The 26,446-nt window shown below is 43.9% G+C and overlaps 1 protein-coding gene across 2 annotated transcripts in view; it reads left to right on the top strand.

Annotated features, from left to right (window-relative positions):
* Nucleotides 1-3,899: 3,899 nt before the first annotated feature.
* The window catches only part of LOC120929413 (TRAF family member-associated NF-kappa-B activator-like), a 65,424-nt gene continuing 42,877 nt past the window's right edge, over nucleotides 3,900-26,446 (top strand). The window contains exons 1-3 of one of the 2 annotated variants that reach the window (XM_040340823.1): nucleotides 3,900-4,225; nucleotides 17,012-17,135; nucleotides 22,059-22,588. In XM_040340823.1, coding sequence (XP_040196757.1) covers nucleotides 17,012-17,135; nucleotides 22,059-22,588 — 654 coding nt within the window. In that variant the 5' untranslated portion in view covers nucleotides 3,900-4,225. The remainder of the gene's footprint in view (nucleotides 4,226-17,011; nucleotides 17,136-22,058; nucleotides 22,589-26,446) is intronic. The other variant, XM_040340824.1, reaches the window with a different exon arrangement.

The raw sequence follows: 26,446 nt of genomic DNA, 5'->3' as shown, positions 1-26,446 counted from the left end.
GACTCCTTCACGTAAATGCCATCTAGCGGCGGCCGGCGTCATTGCATTTAAGATCCGCCAGTGTAAGTGACTTACAGATGGCGGATCTTAAGTGTATCTATGCAAAAATGATTCTGAGAATCAGGAGCATAGATACACTGGCCAAAAAAGGGAGTTACGATGGAGTATCTGACTTACTCCATCGTAACTTCACTGAGAATATGGCCCAGTATAAATACAGCTGTTCTGTGAAGCCCTCAGAGGTTTGTTAGAGAACCTTAGTGAACAAACAGCATCATGAAGGCCAAGGAACACACCAGACAGGTCAGTTGTGGAGGAGTTTAAAGCAGGGTTAGGTTGTAAAAAAATATCCGAAGCTTTGAACATCTCACAGAGCACTGTTCAATGCATCATCTGAAAATGGAAAGCATATGGCACAACTGCAAACCTACCAAGACATGGCTGTCAACCTAAACTGACAGGCAGGGCAAGGAGAGCATTAACCACTTCAGCCCCGGAAGAATTTACTCTCTTCCTGATCAGAGTACTTTTTGCGATTCGGCACTGCGTCGCTTTAACTGACAATTGCACGGTCGTGCGATGTTGCACCCAAACAAAATTGACATCCTTTTTTTCCCACAAATAGAGCTTTCTTTTGTTGGTATTTGATCACCTCTGCAATTTTTTATGTCACTTTGTAGATGTACAAAGCTGGTAGAGACATCCCAAAATAGACTTGCGGCTGTAATTGCCCGCCACACTTTTCACATATTTATTTAAAAAAAAAAAAAAAAACATTTATCATGTTCCTTCCACTTCACAATTATGTGCCACTTTGTGTTGGTCTATCACATAAAATCACAATATTTTTTTATTTATTTTTTCATTTTTGGTTGTAACATGACAAAATGTGGAAAATTTTAAGGGGTATAAATACTTTTTGAAGGCACTGTACATGTAAAACTCATGTAGGGAAAAAAATATGCCAAAGGCTCCAAAACTCATGTTTAGAAGCTGCTAGTGTGCATGAAGCCTAAACAGGAGAGTACACCATGGTCAGTTCTCTGGTTATGCTAGGAACTCAGCCTGGTCTCCTCCAATGATTAGACTTGTTCTGACACCACCTCCTTCACAGCCTATCACTGGGAAATTCAGTGTGCTGTTGTTTCTCCTTCCCCCAGCTCTGATATAGCTGAGAACATATGTAAGCAGCTGTCAGTGATAGGGTAGTCTAGTGCTGCAAGAGCAAGTGGTAAAGCAATCATATGTGTTCATACTGCAGTCAAATTGTTATGTTTTTTGTATGTATTTATGTTGAACACTTCTGCCTCTATAGTGTCTCCAACACTATTTTGGAGGAGCCCTGTGTTCTGATAGGCCGCACGAGATCTCGAGAGATTTGGGCGACCATTTTTGTGTGGTTTCTTTTTATAGTAAAGCTCAGGCTGTTTTTTAGGCAGAACACATGTGGATGTAGATAGGGACAGAGACCCTGCTTGTGAGGGAGAGACAGGAGAAGCCAGGGAGAGTGTTCCGGCCTGTGAGGGATAGTTTAGGGGTCCTACGGAGTCCTGCAGTGGTAACCTTGGTCGGATGAAAGACTCCCAGCTGCTACGGGTAATATGTTTTTCCAGCCTCTTCCAATAAGCATTGTGAACTGGGGTATATAATATACCATTAAGTGGGAAGTGCCTGTGATACTCAGAAAGCCACATCGCTTAGAACTACAGTATCTGTACTGCATATATGTGTCTCCATGCCTGGAGAGGAATCATTTGCCGTTTGATTGTAAAGACTGTTACTACTACCGCCTCTCGGTAATAAACGTTACCTTGTTCAAAGAACTTTACGTGTGTCTCCCTCAGTGAATCGCCGCACCCCTCACCCCGCTTACACATAGCTGCCGTCACAGAGCCGGTCCAGGTTGGGAGAAAATCATGACCATATGGTGGGGATCCTCCTAAGAACCAGGACTGGCACCTAGCTCAGCCTCCCAGCAAGCCACTGAGAGCTTGAGCCAGCCGCTCCCACCCCTTCCACAGCTCAGTGCTCCAGTGAGCTTGGGGGGGGGGGGTGGGAGCAGAGACCCGGTGATTGATAGTCACAAGCTCTCTGATAACGGAAAACTGATGTAGCGGTACCCTCATAAGGGCTGCTGAGTGTTGTGATCAGTCTCTCAGGCAGGAAACCAGGCCTTGAACTTTGTTTTTTTATTTTCTTGAGGGGTATTAAACTTGGATGGGGTAAGGGATTATGGGATGCCCATTTAATTGAAGCACAATGTGCATGGGACTCAACCTATATTAACTTCTGTATATACACCTTCACACTACAGCTCCAGCACAACACTTGCTTGCAGACTATCTCTCTTCAACACCTCCAGCACATCACTTGCTTGCTCATCTAGGACCAGCTAGCACTAAGATTTAGACCTGACACTGGTGTTCTAAGAGTGTCCTGTCAGTACCCGAGCCCAGGTCCAAGGCACCCCCCCCGCCCCCTCAATGGCCACGACAGCCTAACACTCCATCTCCAGCTTCCTCCCGAACAACTCCTCCCCAGCTGGGCTGGCCCTGGGTATTTAGGGAGGCCTGCCCCCTACCAATCCAAGTTGGCGATTTGTTAGGGCTCCTCAGAATACCTCAGGCAGCTCCACCTTTCCTCTCCTCCTTCCTTTCTAGAAGATACTAGAATATTCTGGAAAGAAGTGGGAGGTCTTGGTGATGCTGCCTGTGAGTCACCAGCTCTGCCCTGAGTTACTCCCAACCCAGCAAAGCCTGGAAATTTACATACTCTATCAAAATTCCTAGCCATACTAATTCTAGTACACTAGAGGGTGCTACACTGAGAACTGAGCAATCAGCCGTGTTTGATTGGTCTTAGCCCCCATTCACATCTAGGCGTTTTAACGCCTGTAGTGCTACGCCGCTGCCGCCAGAGGGATGAAAACACATGTCCCTCTATGGAGATGGTTCACATCTCCACGCCGAACACCGGACGCCGGACGCCTGCCGCCTGAAAAAAGGTCCCGGACCTTTTTTTCAGGCGGCTTTTGGCGTTCGGATAGGAGATGGGAACCATCTCCATAGAGGGGGTCAATCTGGGGCACATCTAGGTGGACAATACCGGCGTTTTGTCGCCGCAACTCGCGGTACAAAACGCTGCTATTTGTACCGCGATTTGCGGCGACAAAACGCCGCGAATTTGTCTGCCTAGGTGTGAATGGAGCCTTAGGCTACATTCACACCTGAGCGTATTCACACGTATTTGCGCGTTTGCATACAGTGTTGTCCGACGTTTTTGAACTTCGTTGTTTTTTACTTTAGCCAATAGGAAAAATTATCATCTCTTTCATCATTTGTTGCTGTTTGTAGATTTTTTTTATCTTCTTCCTGGGTGAATATTCTATTTCACAGAACAAATTAAAGCCAAAAAAGATCATAGAAAACGCTCGTTGTCGCGCTAGACGCTTGAATCGAGTGTTTCCATTCGTTTCTATGGGAATACAAACGTTCAAAAACGCCCAAATCAGCCCATTTCGCGCGACAAAAGCGGGTCCAGAACTTTGAGCTTCAGGCGTTCGGGTTCAGATGTTTTGGAGTGGAGAAGTGAACCATCTCCATTGAGAATAATGATTTTTTTCCCCCTCTAGCGTTTTGGAACTTCATGCTTCAGGCTACAAAACGCTCAGGTGTGAATGCAGCCTTAGAACCGGTGGGAGACTGATGCAGCATCACACTGATGCTGTATCCTCCTAGGTGAGTATGGTTGCTAAAAACAAAACAAAAAAAAAGTCTCCTTTAATTTCCTTCTACTCATGTTAAAACAGGACAGTAGGGCTGTTAATGTGCTGAGGGAAGGGGCCAGGGTGCAACTTTTTATCCGCTCTTACACCTCAAAATATTTCAACCGATATGCAGTAACGCCTTTCAATTATGGGTCTTGATGTTGGCCTTAACCACTGATTCTGCATGCAGCAGGACAGCGCGCTTCCTGTTTTTTGTGGGTTGTACGTTTCATTTTCAGAATAATGAAGCTGGGAATTTCCCCGTGCTGCATAGCCAATACTGTTACATTAACAGGAACCAAAACATAAGCACTGCTCTTCGGTTTATTCAGAAAAACTTCTGAAAAGGCTTTTGCTTAGGACTCTTTTAACCTTATTGAATAGCTGTTGGATGCTGTGCAGTTTTACTGAAGGTTGAATGTTCACTGAAGTATTTCTGACAGGTTACAGTCTCGGGAGGTAAGTGCTTCTAGTAACCACTTTATATGTGCAACATACTTCAAAATATAAACAACAAATATCTCTAACGTCATAGAATCATAAGTAGGCCAGAATGGCATTTCTTGCATTTGGCTGAAGAACTGACATGTCTGAAACTTTTAGGTGTAAGTTCAATTATTTAAACTTCTGTAGTTTGCTCTGACTCAAAAGAACCCTATTCAGTAAGGGAATGCTTTTCTCCGCTATTATGAGAATAATTTGCACAAGTGTGGGCTGGTGTGCTCTGCATGGAAGGGTTGTTTTATAATGTATTTGTAAATTAATTCTACACAATCTAGGTTAAATTGTCAGGATTGTGAGGCAATGTTGGGTACCACACAACTCAGAATGCACCTTGGAAGACAACTATCAGGGAAAATGTATTAAAAAAAAATCTGTTTTCTGAAATGTAGAATGGCGAAAGAGAAGCCTATTTGTTCCACGTGCCATGTAAGCAGTATTTGTATTGTTTGTAAATGTCTACCCTGCTTGGCAATAGTTCTGAGTGTCACTTTGAGCCCATCCAGAGGCGTTGCTAGGGGGGTGCGGGGGGTGCGGTCCGCACCGGGTGACACCCGCTAGAGGGGTGACACCATCCCGTTTTTTTTGTTTTTTTTAGCTGACATGCCCAGCCTGCCCTGTGCAATCCCAGCCTGCCCTGTACCACCCCAGCCTGCTCTGTGCCACCCCAGCCGGCCCTGTACCACCCCAGCCTGCCCTGTATCACCCAGCCTGCCCTGTACCACCCCAGCCTGCCCTGTACCACCCCAAACAGCCCTGTACCACCTCAGCCTGCCCTGTACCACCCAGCCTGCCCTGTGCCACCACAGCCTGCCCTGTACCACTCCAGCCTGCCCTGTACCACTCCAAACTTTACCATGCCACCCCAACTTGCCCTGTGCCACCCTAACTTGCCCTGTACCACCCCAACCTTTCCCATGCCATCCCAACTTGCCCTATGCCACCCTAACTTGCACTATACCACCCCAACCTGCCCTGTACCACCCTAACTTGCCCTATACCACCCCAACCTGCCCTATGCAACCCTAACTTGCCCTATACCACCCCAAACTACCCTATATCACCCAACATGCTCTATACCACCTTAACCTGTCCTATACCACCCCACTACACCAACCTGCCACTATACCACTCTATACTACCCTAACCTGCCACTATACTGCCCTATACTATCATTTACAGGGGCTGGTTTGGGGTGCGCCCCGTGTCCGTGCGCTGCCTGCTTGGTGCTGGGCAGCCTAGACAGAGGGGGGGGTGACACCATGTTTTACCGCACCGGGTGACACCAACCCTAGTGACGCCACTGAGCCCATCACCTGTTTACTAATCACTGGGTCTTTTTTATATGATTGCCAAATCATGAGATTCCAGCGGTAGAACCTCTGCGCAGCAAGGGTTAGTCTTTGGAGCAGAGGATCCTAGCACAAGAGAATTCATATACAAAGAAGAGGTTAGGTTTATGTAAGGGGGAGTTGTTTTTAAGGTTACAGAGAGCCTTAAGGCCCGTACACACAATAATAAGAAAATATTCCTACGACGAACGTCAGGCCGATTATCTGATTGTTAGTATAGTGCTTTCGACAGCCGATTCCAACTTTTCGGCCGACAAAAACTGAAGGTGCGGGCTGGAAATGTTTTATCGCAAGTGAACACAACGTCCGATTTTCGTTTAATTAGTACAGTTTCCGTCCAAATAAAAATCATTAGAACAAGTCTACGCATGCTCAGAATACATTGCAATACAATTCAACACATTACATCACTTTCGAAGTTGCATTCTGTCATACAAGAATTTTAATAAGTTGAGTAACCTCTTCATTTTTGATATGAGACTAGCATAAAACAGAAAATGGATGATCATTCGTTTGATATTCTCATTGTGTGTACAAGGCTTTAGAGGGAGGCTTAGTATTGGGGTTACACTATGGGCTAGGTTTAGGTTTACAGGAAAGGTTAGTGTGGGGGGGGGGGTGGTGTTAAGGTCACAAAAAGGGTTAGCATTATGATTACAGGGAGGGTTAGTTATAGGGTTACGTGGATGGCTAGTGTTAGGGGTTACAGGGAGGGCTAGTGTTAGGGTTACATGGATGGCTAGTGTTAGGGTTACATGGATGGCTAGTGTTAGGGTTAAAATGAACCATAGATTGTAGTTGATGTTATGCCGTGTACACACGCTCGGAATTTCCGACAACAAATGTTCGATGGGAGTCGGAAGTTCCGACAGTGTATAGGCTCCATCGGACATTTGCTGTTGGGATTTCCGACAACAAAAATTTGAGAGCTGGATCTCAAATTTTCCGACAGCAAAATCAGTTTCTCGTAAATTCAGAGCGTGTGTAGACAATTCCAATGCACAAAATTCCACGCATGCTCTGAATCAAGTACGAGACGGAAGCGCTTGGTGTGGTAAAACTAGCGTTTGTAAGGGAGATAGCACATTTGTCACGCTGCAAATGTTTTAATCTTTTAATGCAGTGCATTCTCTTCTTATTTATAATGCTATGCACAGATCCTCTTCTTCCACTGACTCCAGAACATGTCCGGACAATACAGAGCCTTTGGAGTCAGGCTGCACATGCTCAGTTCAGGATGTATTGCTAGAGAGATTTTTTTTTCCTGGGAGAGTGCATGTGATCAGCACAGGGCCAATCAGCAATGTCCATACAGAGGGTTAGGGGTCCTGGATCCTGATAGGGCAGCTCAGTGCAGTATGAAAACTCCTCCTACAAGCTTTACCAGGAACTGATAGAAGCAACAAGACTGCTATATACTGCTGATCAGAAAAGCTATTTAGCAGTTTCTATTTACAAAAATAATTGTATTTCCATGTTCTGTGTACTGTGGGAGAACAGATATAGTGAATGCCGGGTCCTGGGTTTTATAGGTACAATTTTTTTTTCTCCTAAATAGCTTCCTTTACCTTAGTGCAGTCCTTCTTCACTTACCTCATCCTTCGATTTTGCTTTTAAATGTCCTTTTTTCTTCTGAGAAATCCTCACTTCCTGTTCTTCTGTCTGTAACTCCACACAGTAATGCAAGGCTTTCTCCCTGGTGTGGAGTGTCGTGCTTGTCCCCTCCCTTGGACTACGGGAGATTCAGGACGCCTACTAACACACAGCTCCTTTATCTGCAACGTAGAGAGCGTCCTGACTCTCCTGTAGTCCAAGGGAGGGGGCGAGCACGACACTCCACACCAGGGAGAAAGCCTTCCTGTGTGGAGTTACAGACAGAAGAACAGGAAGTGAGGATTTCTCAGAAGAAATAAGGACATTTAAAAGCAAAATTGAAGGATGAGGTAAGTGAAGGAGGACTGCACTAAGGTAAAGGAAGCCATTTAGGAAAAACCCCTTTAAGTTTAGCCTTAAATAACTGAAACAAGGTTGCTATATAGGTGTGTGTGATGAAAAGAAGAAGCAAATAACAATATCACTGCCTACAGTTTTACATGTGTAGCGGGATGCCACTTTGATATGAATGGAAGATTATCATCTGCTGATCAAGAAGGATCTCGGCTCCCTCTGGTGGTCAAGTTGTGTTATGGCCATCTGTTATTTACTTTCATTGAGTACAGGGAGAAACAGTATACATTTCCCAGAGAGCAATTGTGCAATCCCAGAGTGCTTTGCTCCCCGCACAGTCTTGTGACTGCCGCTGGAGGTACATCTCCAAAGAAGGAATACACAGATACTCTGCACAATTGAAGCAACTGTTCTATGTTGTTCTACATTGCTTTATTGATCAGAGAACCCTTTGGATTACAATCTTTGTTTCACAATAGCTAGCAGAAGACAGAAGAAGGAAGACCAGGGACTATATTTCTTACTGTAAGGCCTTGCAGTGTTCTTACTACCTACTAGAGACTGTAGGGGGAATATTGAGTTAATTATGTGTGCCGCATAGTGGGTTTTATAGTGTCTACATGGTGTGCTGGAAGTGGGAAGGTTCTCAGTGCTGAGGTTGTTGCCTGAGCATTAGTCCCACTTGGAGACACCCCTGCTGGAGCGGGTCAGGTAGCTCTCAGGCGAATGCCACTTACAACCTCTTGTCTCATTATTGAATACCAATTGTGGTTCTGTGTTAATGATAAAACCTGTTCTAGTAAATTTACCCTTTGCTTTAACACAATCTGTTGTGAGGCTTGTTAATTCTCCAAGCAGGTGTAACAGTGTATGCCTGGGTGACAACACAGGTAAAGTGAATATAATCTGTGTCTATTCACCTGTCTTTTATTATTGAGCTTCACACCAGCACTGCACCACAGCTGTGTCAAGGGGAGTGAGACCAAATTATTAGGGGTGTTAGAGCAGAGTACAGACCCAAAACAACCAGCAGCTCCTCCGGGGGTAGTGCTACACATGGAAGGCAAGAACAAGCTGTTCAACACTACTTTTCTTCTTTCCTTGTTCGGGCCATTTCTGAAAACTTTCCTAAAGCAGACCTGTAATCAGACAAACTAAGTAAAGCAATACAATTGTAGAGCAAAACATAGATGAGTAATTTTTTTTGTTCAACCCGAATTTAAAAATGTACTTAATTCCCCCATCTACACATTTGGGGTGAATCCTCTTTGAGCCTTTGTATTCTAACATCAGGGTGACTTCCCCACTGACAGAATACACTGATCAGCGCTGCTGGCTATAGCCTGCTGTGCTGATTGGGAGAGGACAACCCAATAGGGTGGTTGTAGAGAAGATGATCGGTAGACATTTCACCCTGTGCACCCTGGAGCTTATTCTCAACTACTTTCCTTTGCTGGTCTGAACCAACCGGACTCCACCCACTGGTCCTTACACCCTAGGTAAAACAGAAATAAAAGGGCCCTTCACACTTCTACACAAGGATTCTGCCACTGATTTTGGTTTAGTCAATTAAATTCAAAGAGGACTATTTAGAAAGCAGCAGTATAGCCGTACCATGATGTGTAATGTGCTTTACAGATGTAGAGTGCAGGGAAAGGTTCCTGATGAGGAGTGAAATTGTAGGGCTTGCAACTTTTTTGGACACCTGCCTCTTGGTCACAAGACAGCCAGGCTGCATTCCTCCCCTCTCTGCAGACCCTGACAGCTCGGCTATATTCTGCTTTCTACACGATGTTGGAACTGTGAGTGATCCCAGTTGGGCTGCTTTCCCTTAGGGGTTATTTGTGACCTGTTTCTGCATTGTTTTAATAAAAGCTCTTTCATTGCACTGGGACTTAGTGTGTTTTTCCACCGTACTGCACTGCACCCCACCTACACTTTTTAAAAAATTTCATCATTAGGAGGGAAAGTACAAAATACATATTTCACACTAACATTAGTAAATCCAATGTGACAGCCAATCACAGTGGTTACGTAATCAAGAAACCTGTTCAACCACCCACCTAAAGACCCATTTGACATCTGTGTTGGTGCGATTCCTTTAACCCGACACTGTCTGTGTTCAGTTAACTGCACTCACAAGGCTGTCAAATTGGGAGCAACAGTTGAGTCCATGAAGCCACTGCATCCCAATTGACAGGAATGGAACTGCCTGCATGGGCATGCAGGAACACCTGGGCATTCCCATGTGTACAAACAAGGCCCTCACATGGGCATACGCCTAAGTGTGAATGAGGCCTAAGATGTACTGTGACACACATACCGTATTTATTGGGGTATAGCGCGCTCCCGCGTATAGCGCGCACCCCTAAAGTAGCAGTGGATTCCTGTGGAAAAAAGTTTTTTTGTACTTACAGTTTTGGCGTCTTGTGCGGCGTCCATCGGCGGCCTCGTCGAGGCCGGCGTCTGTCTGCGGCTTCGGGTGTCCCCTTCGTCGGGTCCGGCGTCCTTTTGCGGCGTCTTCGCGTCCTCCCCGCTCGTTTCCCGCGCCGAGTTTGAATACCGCGCCGACATATACAGAGCGCAGTACACTCGTATATTGTCGGGCAGGCTCGGCAACTCTCGCGCTGACGTCCTGTACGTCCAGGACGTGAGCGCGGAAGGAGCCGAGACTGCCCGACTATACCCGAGTGTACTGCGCTCGGTATATGTCGGCGCAGTATTCAAACTCGGCGCGGGAAAGCGGGTACGATTTTCAGGGCAAAAAAGTGTGCGGTATACGCCAATAAATACGGTACTTTCCTTTATGGTGTAAGAATATAAAAGGATCTGGCGAGTCTTCTGATGTAATGCATTCCATTGGTTAATATGTTTGTTTCTTCCAAGCGAGAAATAAGTAATGGAGCACAGCAGGGTTGTGTGTTAAAGTGGTTGTACAACCACTTTTACCTACATGTAAGCCTAGATTAAGGCTTACCTGTAGGTGCTGGAAATATCTACTAAACCTCCACAGTTTAGGAGATATTTACAATTGAGACGAGCACCTATGTCTACGGAGCATGCACCGTAGACAATGGCACATGCGCACTTTAGAAACGGCGATAGTGACGTTTCTAAAGGAAGGTCATGCCGTGACTGGCGGCTTCCGCGCCAGTTCCAGAGCCGGAGTTCACGGCCCCGGAAGGAAGAGGGGGGGAGAATGGACGTTTCCTGCAACAGGTGACATCTGTGACATCGCAGGCTTCAGTTTCAGGTAAGTGACACATAATGGGCTACTATGCGATGCATAGTAGCCCAATATGCTTTACCTTTGCAGGGAAATAAAGAGGAAGTAAAACACATCAGGCTTTACTTCCTCTTTAAGTCACTTTCTCTATGCGCTGTACACATATGACTACACTCCCTATTATGAGACCAATAGTATAGTTATGTTTGCCAACGACACTACCGTAATCGGTTGTATCACTGGAGACGATGAGGAGCAATACAGGAGAGAGGTTGATAGGATAGTGGAATGGTGTACAGCAAATAACCTGATCCTAAACACAGGGAAAACAAAGGAACTGATTGTAGATTTCAGAGGGAACAGGCCTAAAACTGCACCGCTTTTTATTAAAGGTGTGTGCGTTGAGTGGGTCTCTACCTTTTAAGTTTTTGGGAACATGCATTTCTGAAAACTTATCTTGGACAATCAACGTTAAAGCCATTATTAGGATTTCGCAACAGCGTTTATATTTTTTGCGACTCCTTAGGAAGAATGGCTTGGGAAGGAAGGTATGATAGACCTTCTATTTCTCTGCCATTGAGAGTACATTAACGTATTGTATTCTAGTTTGGTATCCTAGTTGTACACTGGCAGATTAAAAAGGTTCTAAAGAGAACAACGCAGAAAATTGTAGGGTGGGAACTTGTTTCTCTAGAAGAAATATAGGCTCGTTGCCTTTGTAGAGCAGGAAAAAAGTGAGAGCCCAGACTCCTCCTGGTTGTCATTTCTTTGAATTATTGCCATCTGGGAGATGTTTTAAGGTGATTAAAACTAGGACAAATAGATTTAAAGAGGTTTTCTTTCCCAGGACTATTACGGCTATCAATACAAGAATGAAATTAAAGGAGGTCACATAGTCTTATTTTATTGTCTTGTTTTGTTTTTTTAATATGGGGACACTTTTATATGTAGCATTTTTTGGGATAATTAAATCCTGTGTGGTAAATGCATGGTTGATAATTGTGATGTATGAATAATGTGTGGAGCAGAAATGTAATTTCATTGTGAAATTGTTTTCTACAATGACAATAAATCTTACCTTATCTTATCTTATAGAAAGGTTGTGGTGGTGGGGTATTTATTAGGATCTGACAGCTGTAATAAAAAATAGAGAGAAGTGCACCTTCTGTCACATAAAACCTATTATTATATTTCTTGCTTACCAGGTATTGGCATTTCTTACTTGGAAGAAGTTTTACAGATGAAAGATGACAAACTGTCAAAGAAATGTGAATTTATGAAACAAATAAAGTTTTGTTTGGTTATCCCACAGTAACAATGTACGGTGTTCTGTGGACTATTTGTTTATGCATTAAACAATCAGCAATTGGCCTCAGAAAGTTTTCCACCCTGTACATACAGAAGGTACACAAGAGATCAATCATAAACATACTGCACTCTAATGTCCCAGATGTAAGTGATATTGTGATTGCAGAATAAAGTGGATCTATATTCAAATGTTAATAAAAAAACTGCGTTAAAATCTTGCCAGCATAGATAAATAAAGGGAAAAGAAGTGTTGGAATACTTTTACTGTAGAAAATACTGATTATGGCTCCATTTAGTTCGGGTCACCTGCCAAAAGCCTGGGCATTTGGTCATGTGATCTAGTTGAAGGGCAAGGTCAGAGATCAGCCTGGTTGATCTTCCTCTTCGGCTGAGATCATGAATGCAGTGACTGGCATTGAATGAACACTTTTGTGCCCTCTAGTTGTTGGCATGTGGTGGTTCTAGGCTTAGTCTTTTTTGTCCCACAGAGAGGTTTAAAGTGGAGTTCCACCCTGATTTTTTTTTTTTTTTTTTTAAAGTTACCAGAAATAACGGTTGCTATGCAGGAGTCCGTAATCTTCCTCTTCATCGTCCCCAGTGGATCTTCTTCCTCCGTCCTCCTGCGGTGTCTTCCTGTGAATGGGGCGCTCTGCCTTCTGGGAACTGTGGGTATCCCAGAGAGCAGCCGGCCCATTCACAAAGAGCCGCGCGACTCGCGCATGCGCCGTAGGAAATGGGCAGTGAAGCCGCACTTACTGAGGATGGCGGCGGCCAGAGCTGCTAGCATCGAGGGATCGGACTCAGGGTAGCTGACATCATGGGCGAGTAGGAAAGGTAAGTGTCCTTATTAAAGGTCAGCAGCTACAGTGCTTGAAAAAAGAGGATATCAGAAGAGGCACAGGGTTACACAATTACATTGATTTCTAAGGCCCCGTACACACGGTCGGACAAAACCGATGAGAATGGTCCGACGGACCGTTTTCATCGGTTCACCGCTGAAGTGGCCTGATGGCCTGATATGCGTACACACCATCGTTCCAAAAACCGATCGGGTCAGAACGCGGTGACGTCAAACACACGACGTGCTGAATAAAACGAAGTTCAATGCTTCCAAGCATGCGTCGACTTGATTCTGAGCATGCGCGGGTTTTGAACCAATGCTTTTCTGTACTAACTATCGGTTTGGACCAGGGGCGGACTGACCATTGAGTCACTCGGGCACTGCCCGAGGGCCCCATGCCACTAGGGGGCCCCATCCGGGTTGCCAGGCTTAGTAAAACCAGGGACAGTATGTAAAAATCTGTGTTTTTTTTAGATCTGTCCCTGATATGTCCGAAAATGACATGCTTTTAATGTGAATATCCCAAGATTTTAGCTGCCCGCCTCTGCACTACCTCCTGGCGTGGTGGTCATCTGTAAGCCAGAGGGGCCCCATAATCTTCTATTGCCCAGGGGCCCCATGAGTTGTCAGTCCGCCCCTGGTTTGGACCGATCGGGCAGAGGTCCATCGGTTCGGTTTTGAAGCATGTTTTAAAATTTTGGACCGAAGGAAAACAGACTGATGGGCTATACACACGGTCGGTTTGGACCGATGAAACTGAACCTTGGTCCATTCTCATTGGTTTTGTCCGATCGTGTGTATGGGGCCTTACAGCTTTCAAAGGAGGAGGGGCAGAGGCTGTGAGATTCTCCTGTGGAACTCTTATGCCCAGAGGAGGTGGCAGAGGAGTCAGAGGGCTGCAGAAAAAAGAGGGGGGGTGGCTTTGTGGCTGTAGCACTGGCTGTAGTCCTCCTCAATGGGAAAGACCACAAATTGGACTTCAGCCTGGGAAAGCGCTAAAGACAGCTCTCCTATAGATACAAATGGCATTATATAAAACCCCTGTACAGATTTGAATAGGAACAGAGTGCAGTGGGTAATGGTTCACCTATGGAGTTTATCAAACATTTTTATTCTCTGATGAGATTTTTTTATTGAGTTACAGTATTCTAGCAGGCACACTAAATTTAGATGTAGCAAGGTGGACCACAATTGCAAAGCATAGCAATTCCCTGTCATTTCTATGTACGGTATTGTCCCTTTAGTGCCCAGCATCACTAACTGACCTCATATTGTGGGATTAGTGGTTCCTCAGAATGGCAATTACTCTGTATGACTATGTAACCGGACTTCATATACCAGGGGTATTTGCTATCATCAGAGAGAATGCTGGGAAGAGCATAAAAGGGGACCAGAGACGCGCGCTACACTCTCTTCCTCCTGGGCCTTCTGAAAGGGTGAGGTTGCAGCCTACGATGCGGTGTACGACATTCCAATCCAGCCAAGAAGGGCCCATCCCTGCTTGCTGACCATTTCCCCATTGTCCCCCCCCCCTGGATTCGCTCCTGCACTGGGTTACTGTGCACAGCTTTACACTAGGGAAACACTTTACTGCATCTCTATTTGAACTTTATACATATACACCTGTCGCATCAACCCTTTTCCAAGAAGTATCATTACCTTGTTGCTGCACCCTATATAGGATATAGTTAAAGAGCTCCACCTTCTAGTGAAAAACATCTGGGACATTACTGTCACTACTACAGAAGGGGCCCTCATACTGTTCTTGATTAATGATCTCTCATTAAGATTAGAAGTTAACTAGACCGGCCTGGGTTTCCCCTTTAGAAATCTTGCCAGAATTAATGCTTAAAGTGGAGTTCCACCCAAAAGTGGAACTTCCACTCATAGGATTCTCTCTCTCTCCCCCCCCCCCCGTGTAAAAAATTGCACCTTTTGGGCGGGCCAGTGGCTCTGATAGGCTTTCCGAGTACAGCCCTCAGGTCCCCGGAAGCTTATCCTCGGAACGCACAGTGTGTGCGTTCCTTGGATAAGACTGACAGGCGTCTCAGCCAATCAGGTTGGCCGGTTCTGGCTACCGGTAACCTGATTGGCTGAAGGGTCATCGAGGGCAGGAGAAGACATCGAGGCGAGGGTCGAGGACGTGGATGGCTGACTCCAGTAAAGGTAAGTGCCGGGCGGGGGGGGGGGAAAGGGGCACAGCGGCGACGAAGGGCACAGTGACATCAATGGGGACAATTGGCACATCGGCGACAATTAAAGGGCACAGTGATGACAATAGGCACAGTGGGGACAGTGGGGACAATTGGCACAGCAGCATGAATAGGCACAGTGGCGAAAATTAAAGGTCACAGTGACATCAATGGGCACAGTGGCGACAATGGGCACAGTGGTGACAATTAAAGGGCACAGTGGTGACAATTGGCACAGTGGCGACAATTGATGGCACAGTGGCTGTGTTTGATGGCACAGTGGCTGTGTTTGATGGCATGGCACAGTGGCTGCGTTTGATGGCATGGCACAGTGGCTGCGTTTAATGGCATGGCACAGTGGTGACAATTGATGGCACAGTGGCTGCGTTTGATGTCATGGCATAGTGACTGCATTTAACGGCATGGAACAGGTTTTTTTTATTTATTTATTTATTTTTTTTATTTTATTTTCCTCTCTTTATTTCCCCGGGGGGGGGGGGGTACGGGATACAGATAAGGATGTTTATGGTACAATGGTGTGATATAATGTAACATATTGTTAAATGGAAATGTTGAAAAATTTATAAAAATTTTGATAATGAAAAAAAGAACAGGGGTTGCTAATTGATGGCACAGTGGCTGCGTTTGCTGGCATGGCATAGTGACTGCATTTGATGGCATGGCACAGTGGTGCGAATTGATGGCACAGTGGCTGCGTTTGATGGCATGGAACAGTGGTGACAATTGATGGCACAGTGGCTGCGTTTGATGGCATGGAACAGTGGTGACAATTGATGGCACAGTGGCTGCATTTGATGGCATGGCAGAGTGGTGACAATTGATGGCACAGTGGCTGCGTTTGATGGCATGGAACAGTGGTGACAATTGATGGCACAGTGGCTGCGTTTGATGGCATGGCAGAGTGGTGACAATTGATGGCACAGTGGCTGCATTTGATGGGCACAGTGAGGCTGCAATTTTTTTTTCCGTTTGCGCCCCCCAAAAATTTTGAGCACCAGCAGCCTCTGGTATACCATCATCCAGAAAATGTGTTTACACAATATGCTGATTTTAACTCTTGTTGAAGCCCAGATTAGCAATCCAGAAGGGCGGTGTATTAGAGTATTGTTGGGCTAGGTTTAAAAGAGAAGTATGGGTTTTAGGTTTTATGGGTTTTTTAATCAAAATTACCTAAGTGAATGCAGCATCAATCTGATGCTGCATCTGTCCCCCACTGGCTCTAAAACTGAGAACCAAGCGATCAAACACCGCCAATCACTCAAGTCTCAGAGCTCCATGAGCAGAGAGCTGGTGATGTTCAGTCGCCGCCCCTCTGCTCTGACCCCCGCACTCACTGGAACGCTGGGCTGTGGAAGGGGTGGGAGCTGCCGGCTCAGGCTGAAAGCAGGTCACAACAGGCTGTGCTCCTGGGATCTATAGAAGTACAGCCAAATTAGTTTTGGGCTGTATGGCTTCTTATTGCTATAGCCTGTTCATTTTATTCACCCAACATTAATATTGTAGATAAGAAAATGGCTTCACTGAGCTAAGGTCGCATAAACGTTGGCTGGTCTGATAGGGCAGTTTTTTCCCCACAATAATAATAATACTAGTTATCACTTATGACACAGACTAATTTGAGGCAGTATTTTCTACAAAAATGTCCACATAGTGGAGGTAAGTTATGCCCTCTTTCCCTCCCTTGGGCTATCTTAGCTCCAACCTGCAATGACTGAAGGTGTTTTGAAGTTATTTTATTTACTCTAAACCTTATAAAAAAAAACACAGGTCTCTAATAAGTTACATGTAAAATATGTGTATACCTTCACCTGCTTAAACAATTTATTTTTATTTTTTATTCTAATTTTTCGAACACAGATGGCATTGACAATGGAAAGAGCATTTTTTGAGCTTTACCAACAATTCAAAGTGTTGCAAGCTGTATGTTCACGACAAGCAGAACTTCTTCAAAGATTGCTTTCAAAAGATGCTCATATTGCTGGTAAGACCAACTGATAGGACACTGGTCCCTAAGGCAGGCCATACACAGAAAAATTTAAGAAAAAAAACTGCGCTAAAAGACGCTAAAGAACAAAATAACTGCAGAAACGTGTTGCAGTTATTCGATTGGGAGCTGCGATTATCATGTAAGACAAAAATACAAGAACAAAAATATAAAAGAAAAAATAAATCGCGCTAACCCTGTGACCATTCAGTGGTGAATGGAAATATATAGCAAAGTAAATCGCCAATGAATGAGTGACCTCTTCATAAACCAATAATGTGATAGGATCCAAAAAATACACCAGGATTATAAATGTGGCACAAAAACTAAAATATAACGTATAAAATAATGAAACATTTATATAAAAACTGTGCAAAAATATAAGTGAAATGTACTTCAAACCGTTATTATAAAAAGCAAAAAAAAGTGCCAATAAATTACTAGAGCATATGAACTCCAGATAATGTACTGAACACCAGTGCTCTGTGAAAAAAAGTCCATAGAATGGTGAAATATCGTGTCCAAAGAAACAGCCGTGTTGAATCCAACACCAATCTGCAGAAATTACTTCTTACCAGCTTGCTATGATCCCCCGTGACAGAGGATCAATATACGCCTGTCATCAATCAGCTCTCTCCAATGACCAGCAGACATAGATGCAATTCTTTAAGCATAGACTCCCGACCCATGAACCATCAGCAGATGTACACGATATATACAAAAAATAAATGCTCCATATAGTGCATTAAACGTATAAAAATGTATTAAAACAATTTGGTATTGCACTTACAATGTTGCAGATTAGATAGGCCTTTAAGTCTAGTGTACCGGCCAGTACACAAACAAAAAACACCCGTCTTACTGGGGAACCGTATGGAGCTCGAGGTGACGTCAGCGCGTCGCTCCGCCTGAGGCCATACACAGAGCAAGTAATTTGCTTTATTTCACCATCAACACAGACAGTGTTGATACAGGAATCCCTCCTGCTTGGCCATTGTCGTCTCCTGGCTGGGACAGTGAATATCGCTAGCCGCTATAGCAGCCTTTACGGACCCAGATAGCAAGGATAACTTGCCACAAATTTGTGGTAGTGTTGAATTGTAAGTCTGTTAACTTGCTTCACATTTTCACTGGTAAGTTGTACACTTGCAGAGCACTTTAAACACAAGGTCTACTTTTCCAATTTGTAGCAAATTTGGCAAGTCTCTAGCGAGAGCAAAGTTGCTGTGGTGAGTCTACAGCAAAAGCTCTGCAGGTCTACAGAATAAAAATTCAGCCACAGTGACCCCTGTGGTGGGATGACTATTGCACAACATAACTGAACCAGAACTTGCAGGAAACTTGCAGAATGTTTGCAAAGAATGTTGACCATGCAGTGGGGACTTGCTGCAGTTGTGCAAGAAACTTGTGAAGCCTGGTAAGTCTAGCAATAGCTTAGCAAGTAATTTTCAAACTTGCAGCACAAATGCTTGCTTTCTGGGGATATTAGCAAGATAATCCATAAGGCTGGTTGTACCTAGCCCATATCAATACCTAGACCTAGCCCATATCAAGCAGGGTAAGACCTGGTTCCACATGAAGCAAAGTCAGGCCTGGTCCTGTGATGCAGGATCAGAACTATTCTCATATAAATCAAGGTCAAACCTGGTCCAAAAAAAGTAGGTTTAAACATGGTCCCACATGAATCAGTGTAATACTGGGCCCCACATGAAGCAGGGTAAAACCTGGTCCCCCATTAAAGGGTCACTAAAGGAAAATTTTTTTTTAGCTAAATGGCTTCCTTTACCTTACTGCAGTACTGGTTTCATGTCCTCATTGTTAATTTTTGCTTTGAAGTAGCTGTAATTCTGCTGTGATCTCCACACTTCCTGGTTGCCTGTTTCCTTATAACCATGGTACTGGGAGATTAATGTGTGTCTAAAACTCCTCAGAACCAATCAGATTCATTTTAAAAACAAAACACTGCCCTGGATTTGTTTGTTTTTGTTCTGTGAGTCTTCCCGACTCACCTCTCACCCGGAACTTCATGTATGTACCTTTAAAACCGAAAGTGAAACTAGAGGCACATTATATGATAGATTAAATTCAATTTTTAATCATTTTTAAAAGGAATCAGTTAACTTTTATGTCTCTATACCCAATAAACAGTCATTTCAGCAAAAAAAATTTTTCCCTTTAGTGACCCTTTAAGTATTGCCACTCCTGGTCCTAAATTAAACAGGGTCAGGCCACATGAAGCAGGGTTATATTTGTTTCTATATGAAACGGGATCACACTGGGCCTCACAGAAATCAGGGTTAGACCTGGTCCTGCATGTCACTCGAATTGATTTATGAAACGTAAAGCCAAAAGAAAAATAGATCAGCTAACAATAACAGTAACCAAAGTACCATGTGCTATTTTCTTGCTTAGAAAAAAGGAAAGGCAATTCAATGAGTTTATCCTAATCAAAAAGTACAGGAAAGCAACGAGGGACAGTTTCACAACAGATAAAAAAGTGCCATTATTCCTTAATTCCTCAAATTTGTAGACTGGGGAAACTAACTGAACTTTATTTTCAGAATAAAAGAAAATGTAGCCAGGTGCTCTTCCAGCTAGAGGAACACTTGGGCTTTTTCTCCCCCCACCGCCGTGTGGCTGCAGAGTGGGTTGTGCTTTATGTCTGTTTTTCTCTCTTTCTCTCTGCGGCTGTGCTGTTGGTTGTGTGTGCGATCCACGGGTCCCCCCTGCAGTTTTCCTGGGTTTTTGCTGAAGCAGCGAGGTCGTTTTGCCAGTGCAGACCTCCTGCTTAGACCTGCCAGTGCTGCATCAGAGAGACAGCCATGGAGGGCTGGTGCAGAGGGGAGTCCATAGAGGGGGAGGACTTTTGTGTCACCTAATATAAGGAGGTAGAGGTCGTTGGTTAACCAGTCAATTGTTCTGAGGAAGGGGTTTGGTATCCCGAAACGTGTCAACCGGTTATGTCATCCATTTGGACCTATGAGGTTTGAGGAAGACTCCTGGTTTCTGTTTTTTTCAATATGCTTACATTCAGCCTTTATAGATGACCTATAACTTTTTCTAACCATACCTGAGACTACCTTTCCTAATTTCAAATAGCAAAATAAACAATACGGTGGGCTGTTAAATGGGGAAATGGTTGTACTTGACCCCTTGCAATGCTACCACCTTTCCAGTGTTTTGGCCTAATGTAAATATTCTGACTATGAACAATCAATTGGAATGGAATGGACACCTAGACATCCTATTTACTTCACCATTCATTTCTCCCCAAGAGTAGATACAAAAGATCTTCTTCTTAATCTACTTCCTAAATGTATACAGGACCTGTATACCTGCCCTCTGACAGCAGGAACTGTCACACTTTTTCAATGGTTTCTGCAGAATAATCATTGTCAAACACATGGTGGATCTAAGAAATCACAGGGACAAATTCTGATGCACCTGGTTTCATTGGTTGGAGTGCACCTTTTCTTCAGAGTACAAATCTATACTTGAATAGACAAATTTATTAGCACACCCCACTTTTCCAGCCCCTACATTCCTCTTTTTGATGGGAAGGGACATACTTCAGTACCAACCCCCCCCCCCCCCCACCTTTACCATCTACTTCCCCAACCAATTCCTGCCCCCATTTGAACGTACCCCCTATACTCCCACTCTTACTCCAATACTATTTTAACCTCCCTTGACATATTTTTACTCTGTCTACCTAATTCCTATTTCTCATTTTTTTTTTTAATTACTGCATTTTTTTTTACCTCATTGAAAAGAAAAGGACTAAGATGGGGATTTACTGTCTACGCACATTAATGCTTTAATGCGCATAAGTGTGCATTTTCTGTCTACAATCGGTGTTCTCTTTTGGCATCTTGTATTGCTCTTTGAGTAAGATACTGTATATGTTAGGTGGATGTATCTTATTGTATACTATATACAGTATCTCACAAAAGTGAGTACACCTCTCACATTTTTGTTATATCTTTTCATGTGACAACACTGACCAGTATGAGAGAGTGAGAGTGATAACACCAAATCTAACACACCTGCTGCCCATTCACACCTGAGACCCTTTAATGCTAAAGAGTCCCATGACACTGGGGAGGGAAAATGGCTAATTAGGCCCAATTTGGACATTTTCACCGAGACTGGGTTCACACTATACTACACAACAGTAGTACGACTTTCATCCTACTTTGCTCTGCGACATTGGTCCTATATCGGTCCTACATCCATCCGACTTTCATGAACAGGATACTACTTTGATCCGACTTTGTGATAGTCTTTGATCAAGCAAAACAATCCCAGCGTGAGATAAATTCCTTTTACTGCTGTAATCACCATGTCGGAAGTCAAAAGTCCGATGGGAAGGACAAGGGTCCTACTTTGATTCGACTTTAATGATATTCAATGAGCTGAAGTAGGATCAAAGTTGGACCAAAGTAGTACAGGGAGCATTTTCAAAGTCGGACCGACTTGTGTAGGACCAGTTAAGACGTCTCTCATAGGGAAACATTGATTTTCACACGTCATGCTACATGAGCTCCCAATGTAGGAGCGTTTGTCGGACCAGTGTGAACCCGGCCTAAGTGGTGTACTCACTTTTGTTGCCAGCGGTTTAGACATTAATAGCTGTGTGCTGGGTTATTTTGACGGTACAGCTAATTTACACTGTTATACAACCTGTACACTCACTACTTTACATTATAGTAAAGTATAATTTCTTCAGTGTTGTCACATGAAAAGATATAATAAAATATTTACAAAAATGTGAGGGGTGTACTCACTTTTTTGAGATTCTGTGTGTGTAATGTTCTTTTGCACTCTGTGATCACATATGTCCTTAGTAAAAATTTAAGATAAAGAATAAAAAAAAAAAATGTACGTTATTAATATGCATTCTTATATTTTACATTGTAGAGAAGCCCATGTCAAAACCAGTTCAATGCTCTGATGCTGAAGACCCCATATGTTCAAAAAGTCCTTTTTTTCGGCCGACAGGTATGGAAGCTCTATCAATAGAAACGGCAAAAAACATGACTGAAGAGCTGTATCAGCCATTGGAAACCAAAGACAAATCAACCATCTCATTTGATTGTGATGTACAGTTCCCTACAAACAAAGACCAGTACCCCTTTCTAGCTAGTCAGGGTGACAAATCAGGGCTTGCCACATATATGTCAAATACAGATGTCAGCCTGGATGAAACAGAGATGAATGGCAACTTTGCACTGTTCATCAAAACATATGCACCAACATTTCCCAAGGCGTCTGGTACTGGAGACAAATCCATCCCTGCAATGTCTGAGATGAACTTTTTACCAATGGATTCAAATCCTATTCTTAATATAGATGAAGAAATGTGTTTTTTGCAATCAAAAGAACTATCAAAGGGAATCATTCTGGAGCCACAAATCAACAATTTCAGTCAAATAAAAGGCCCAGCCCAGGTAAGCAAACAACTTTTCAGCATTCCTTGAATTATCATATTTAAATAATGCACCAAATGTACTTATTAACAAAGGTATTGCATCTTTAAAAAAATATATTTTCACTCTAGAATTATTCTGTTATGCCTTGTACACACGGTCGGACTTTTGACCATGCAAAAGTCCACCGTGAGTCCGTCAGAAGTCCAACGGAAAGATAGAGCACAGGTTCTATATCTAAGGTTCGTCAGACTTCCGACAAAAAAAGTCCGATGGGTGAGCAGACATGTGGCTAGTTTGTTGCTTTTATTAATACAATTAATCTCATCCATCCTGCAGAGCCTACTAAAACATGTTACTATTCCAAAGGAACGGAATACTCTTTCTCCAGAATAGAGGCCAGTAGAAAAGTAAAAAAAAAAAAATTACTTAAAATGTAACTCTATATTTGTTGTGAAAAAAACAAACAAAAAGAAATCCCCAAAAATAATCCCCTCTGGGTGATCTATGTGCATTGCAAGGATTTTAACAGATATTTTCGCAGATTTCTACCCCTTTGTACTGACTGAAGAAAGTCCTTTGAGACTGGCATTCATTATAACCACCCGAGCAAATCTCATCTCAGTGTTCTAATGCTTCTTTCACATTTGTGGTAAACTTACTGTACCCTGAAAACTATCTGAAGTGGATTACTGTTCAGAGGGTGGTATAGCAGTGACTGACTCATTAAAGTGGAATTTCACCCAAAAATTGAACTTCCATTTTTCGGTGTAATTTTTACCATGATTAAAGTGGTTGTAAACCCTTTACAACCACTTTAATCTACAGGTAAGCCTAGATTAAGGCATACATGCAGGTGCTTGAAATATCTCTGAGATCTGCACGGTCTAGGAGATATTTGCAAATCGCCGTACATCGATTTGTTCTGCGCATGTACCAGAGTTAGAAAGGGCACGTGAATGGAGGCTCCCACGCGCACGCACAGGAGTGATGGACGTCACGCAACTCATGCATATTAGCCCATTATGCTTTACCTTTGCAGGGAAACAAAGAGGATGTAACACCCATCAGGGTTTACTTCCTCTTTAAAGTATGTGTGTGTGTATATATATATATATATAGACATTATCAACACAGTTTTCTTAACTTTTTTTAAGTGATCGAATGACCTTTGTTCTCAGCTGCATGAGGGGCTTAGAGAGCTGGGCCTCAGGGGGCGTGTCCGCAGGTGGCAGAGAATCAGCAGTACACTGATCTTTCCAGTACACGTGGGTGTGTCAGTACAAGTGTGACTATTGGAAGACAGGCAGGATGCAAAGATGAAAACTGACCATGCCAGGATGAATGTGCTTTCATGCCTAGCATGGTCTGTTTGAAACAGGAAAGTTGGGGGACTGGCAGGATAACAGGGGATTTCACACAAAGGAAACAATACAACGAGAACAGGATTGTTTTTCATACAAGTACATAGGACAACAGACACATATCAGGAATATGAAATGTTGGGGTAATCAACATTGTAAACAAGGGTTGTCCCGATACCACTTTTTTAGGACCGAGTACAAGTACCGATACTTTTTTTCAAGTAGTCGCCGATACCGAATACCGATACTTTTTTTAAATGTGTCCCCAAATGCAGCCAGGTTCCCCCCATATGCAGCCATGTCCCTCTAGCCATGTCCCTCACATATGCAGCCATGTCCCTCTAGCCATGTCCCTCACATATGCAGCCATGTCCCTCACATATGCAGCCATGTCCCTCTAGCCATGTCCCTTACTTATGCAGCCATGTCCCTCTAGCCATGTCCCTCTAGCCATGTCCCTCACATATGCAGCAATGTCCCTCTAGCCATGTCCCTCACATATGCAGCCATGTCCCTCTAGCCATGTCCCTCTAGCCATGTCCCTCTAGCCATGTCCCTCACATATGCAGCAATGTCCCTCTAGCCATGTCCCTCACATATGCAGCAATGTCCCTCTAGCCATGTCCCTCACATATGCAGCCATGTCCCTCTAGCCATGTCCCTCACATATGCAGCCATGTCCCTCACATATGCAGCCATGTCCCTCTAGCCATGTCCCTCACATATGCAGCCATGTCCCTCTAGCCATGTCCCTCTAGCCATGTCCCTCACATATGCAGCAATGTCCCTCTAGCCATGTCCCTCACATATGCAGCCATGTCCCTCTAGCCATGTCCCTCTAGCCATGTCCCTCTAGCCATGTCCCTCACATATGCAGCAATGTCCCTCTAGCCATGTCCCTCACATATGCAGCCATGTCCCTCTAGCCATGTCCCTCACATATGCAGCCATGTCCCTCACATATGCAGCAATGTCCCTCTAGCCATGTCCCTCACATATGCAGCAATGTCCCTCTAGCCATGTCCCTTGATGCGGCGGCAGCGGCGGGGGGGGAAAGGGGGGGGAAGTATTCTATTTAGGTATCGGGGGTATTTGCGCGAGTACGAGTACTCCTGCAAATACTCGGTATCGGTCCCGATACTGATACTGGTATCTGGACAACCCTATTGTAAACCCTTTCTCCTACATAAGTTGTACCTGTCTATTTGCAGTCTTCACTTCTCTACATCTGTTCAAAGTGCTGAACTTATAAAGCTTGTCTGAGAGTTTAGAAAAAAGGGGGTGGAGCTGAAACATTCTGCAGTGAGGGGAGCTCTTAGGCCGTGTACACACGGTCGGACAAAACCGATGAGAATGGACCGAGGTTCAGTTTCATCGGTCCAAACCGACCGTGTGTATAGCCCATCGGTTTGTTGTCCTTCGGTCCAAAATTTTAAAACATGCTTTAAAATCGAACCGATGGACCGCTGACCGATCGGGCCAAACCGATGGTTAGTACACAAAAGCATCGGTTCAAAACCCGCGCATGCTCAGAATCAAGTCGATGCATGCTTGGAAGCATTGAACTTCGTTTTTTTTAGCACGTCGTGTGTTTTACGTCGCTGCGTTCTGACACGATCGTTTTTTGAACTGATGGTGTGTACACACATCAGACCATCAGGCCACTTCAGCGGTGGACCGATGAAAATGGTGCGTCGGACCATTCTCATCGGATGAACCGGTCGTGTGTACAGGGCCTTAGAGCTGATTGGAGGGAAGAAACCCACCATCCTACACACAGCTCACAGGAACAGACCTAAGGCTGTCAATCAGCTGGAGCTCCCTCCACTGTCACCTTTTTTCTCGTGGTGTCAGGAAAACTTGTGAGAGGTGATTAATTCTGGCACTCCTCTCCTACATGTAAAAATCATAATTTTTTTGCTAGAAAATTACACAGAACCCCCAAACAATATATAGTTTATTTTTTTTTTAAGCAGAGACCCTAGGGAATAAAATAGTGGTTGTTGCAATTATTTATATCACACGTTATTTGTGCAGCAAAATTTCAAATGCGTTTTTTTGGAAAAAAAATAATTTAATGATTTTAAAAAAAGCAAAACACTTAAGTTAGCCCGTTATTTTAGTATAATGTGAAAGATGATGTTAATAGATACCTAACATATCATGCTTTAAGATTGCGCTCACTCATGGAACGGTGCCAAACTTCGGTACTTAAAAATCTCCTCAGGCGACGCTTTAAAATGTTTTACATAAATAATAAAAAAAGATAAACATCCAGTCTCAGCAAGTATATTTTTGGATTTGAATAATATTTCAACTTGTAAGGCCTTGTTCACATCGGTGCATATACAGTAGGAGTACACCCATGCGAGGGCCTTGTTTTGCCTGCAAGGGATGCAAAAGGGGTCCCATTCATGTCAATGGGAACACAGAGGCTGCACAGACACAGATGATGCTTCCAATTTGACGCCTGTTAGTGTTGAGCAGAATATGCCATATTCGATTTCGCGATATA

This window comes from Rana temporaria, chromosome 2 (genome assembly GCF_905171775.1).
Source record: "Rana temporaria chromosome 2, aRanTem1.1, whole genome shotgun sequence".
In the NCBI taxonomy this organism is placed as follows: domain Eukaryota; kingdom Metazoa; phylum Chordata; class Amphibia; order Anura; family Ranidae; genus Rana; species Rana temporaria.
The sequence above is the reverse complement of the archived record's forward strand: the minus strand, read 5'-3'. Positions and strand labels throughout refer to the sequence as shown.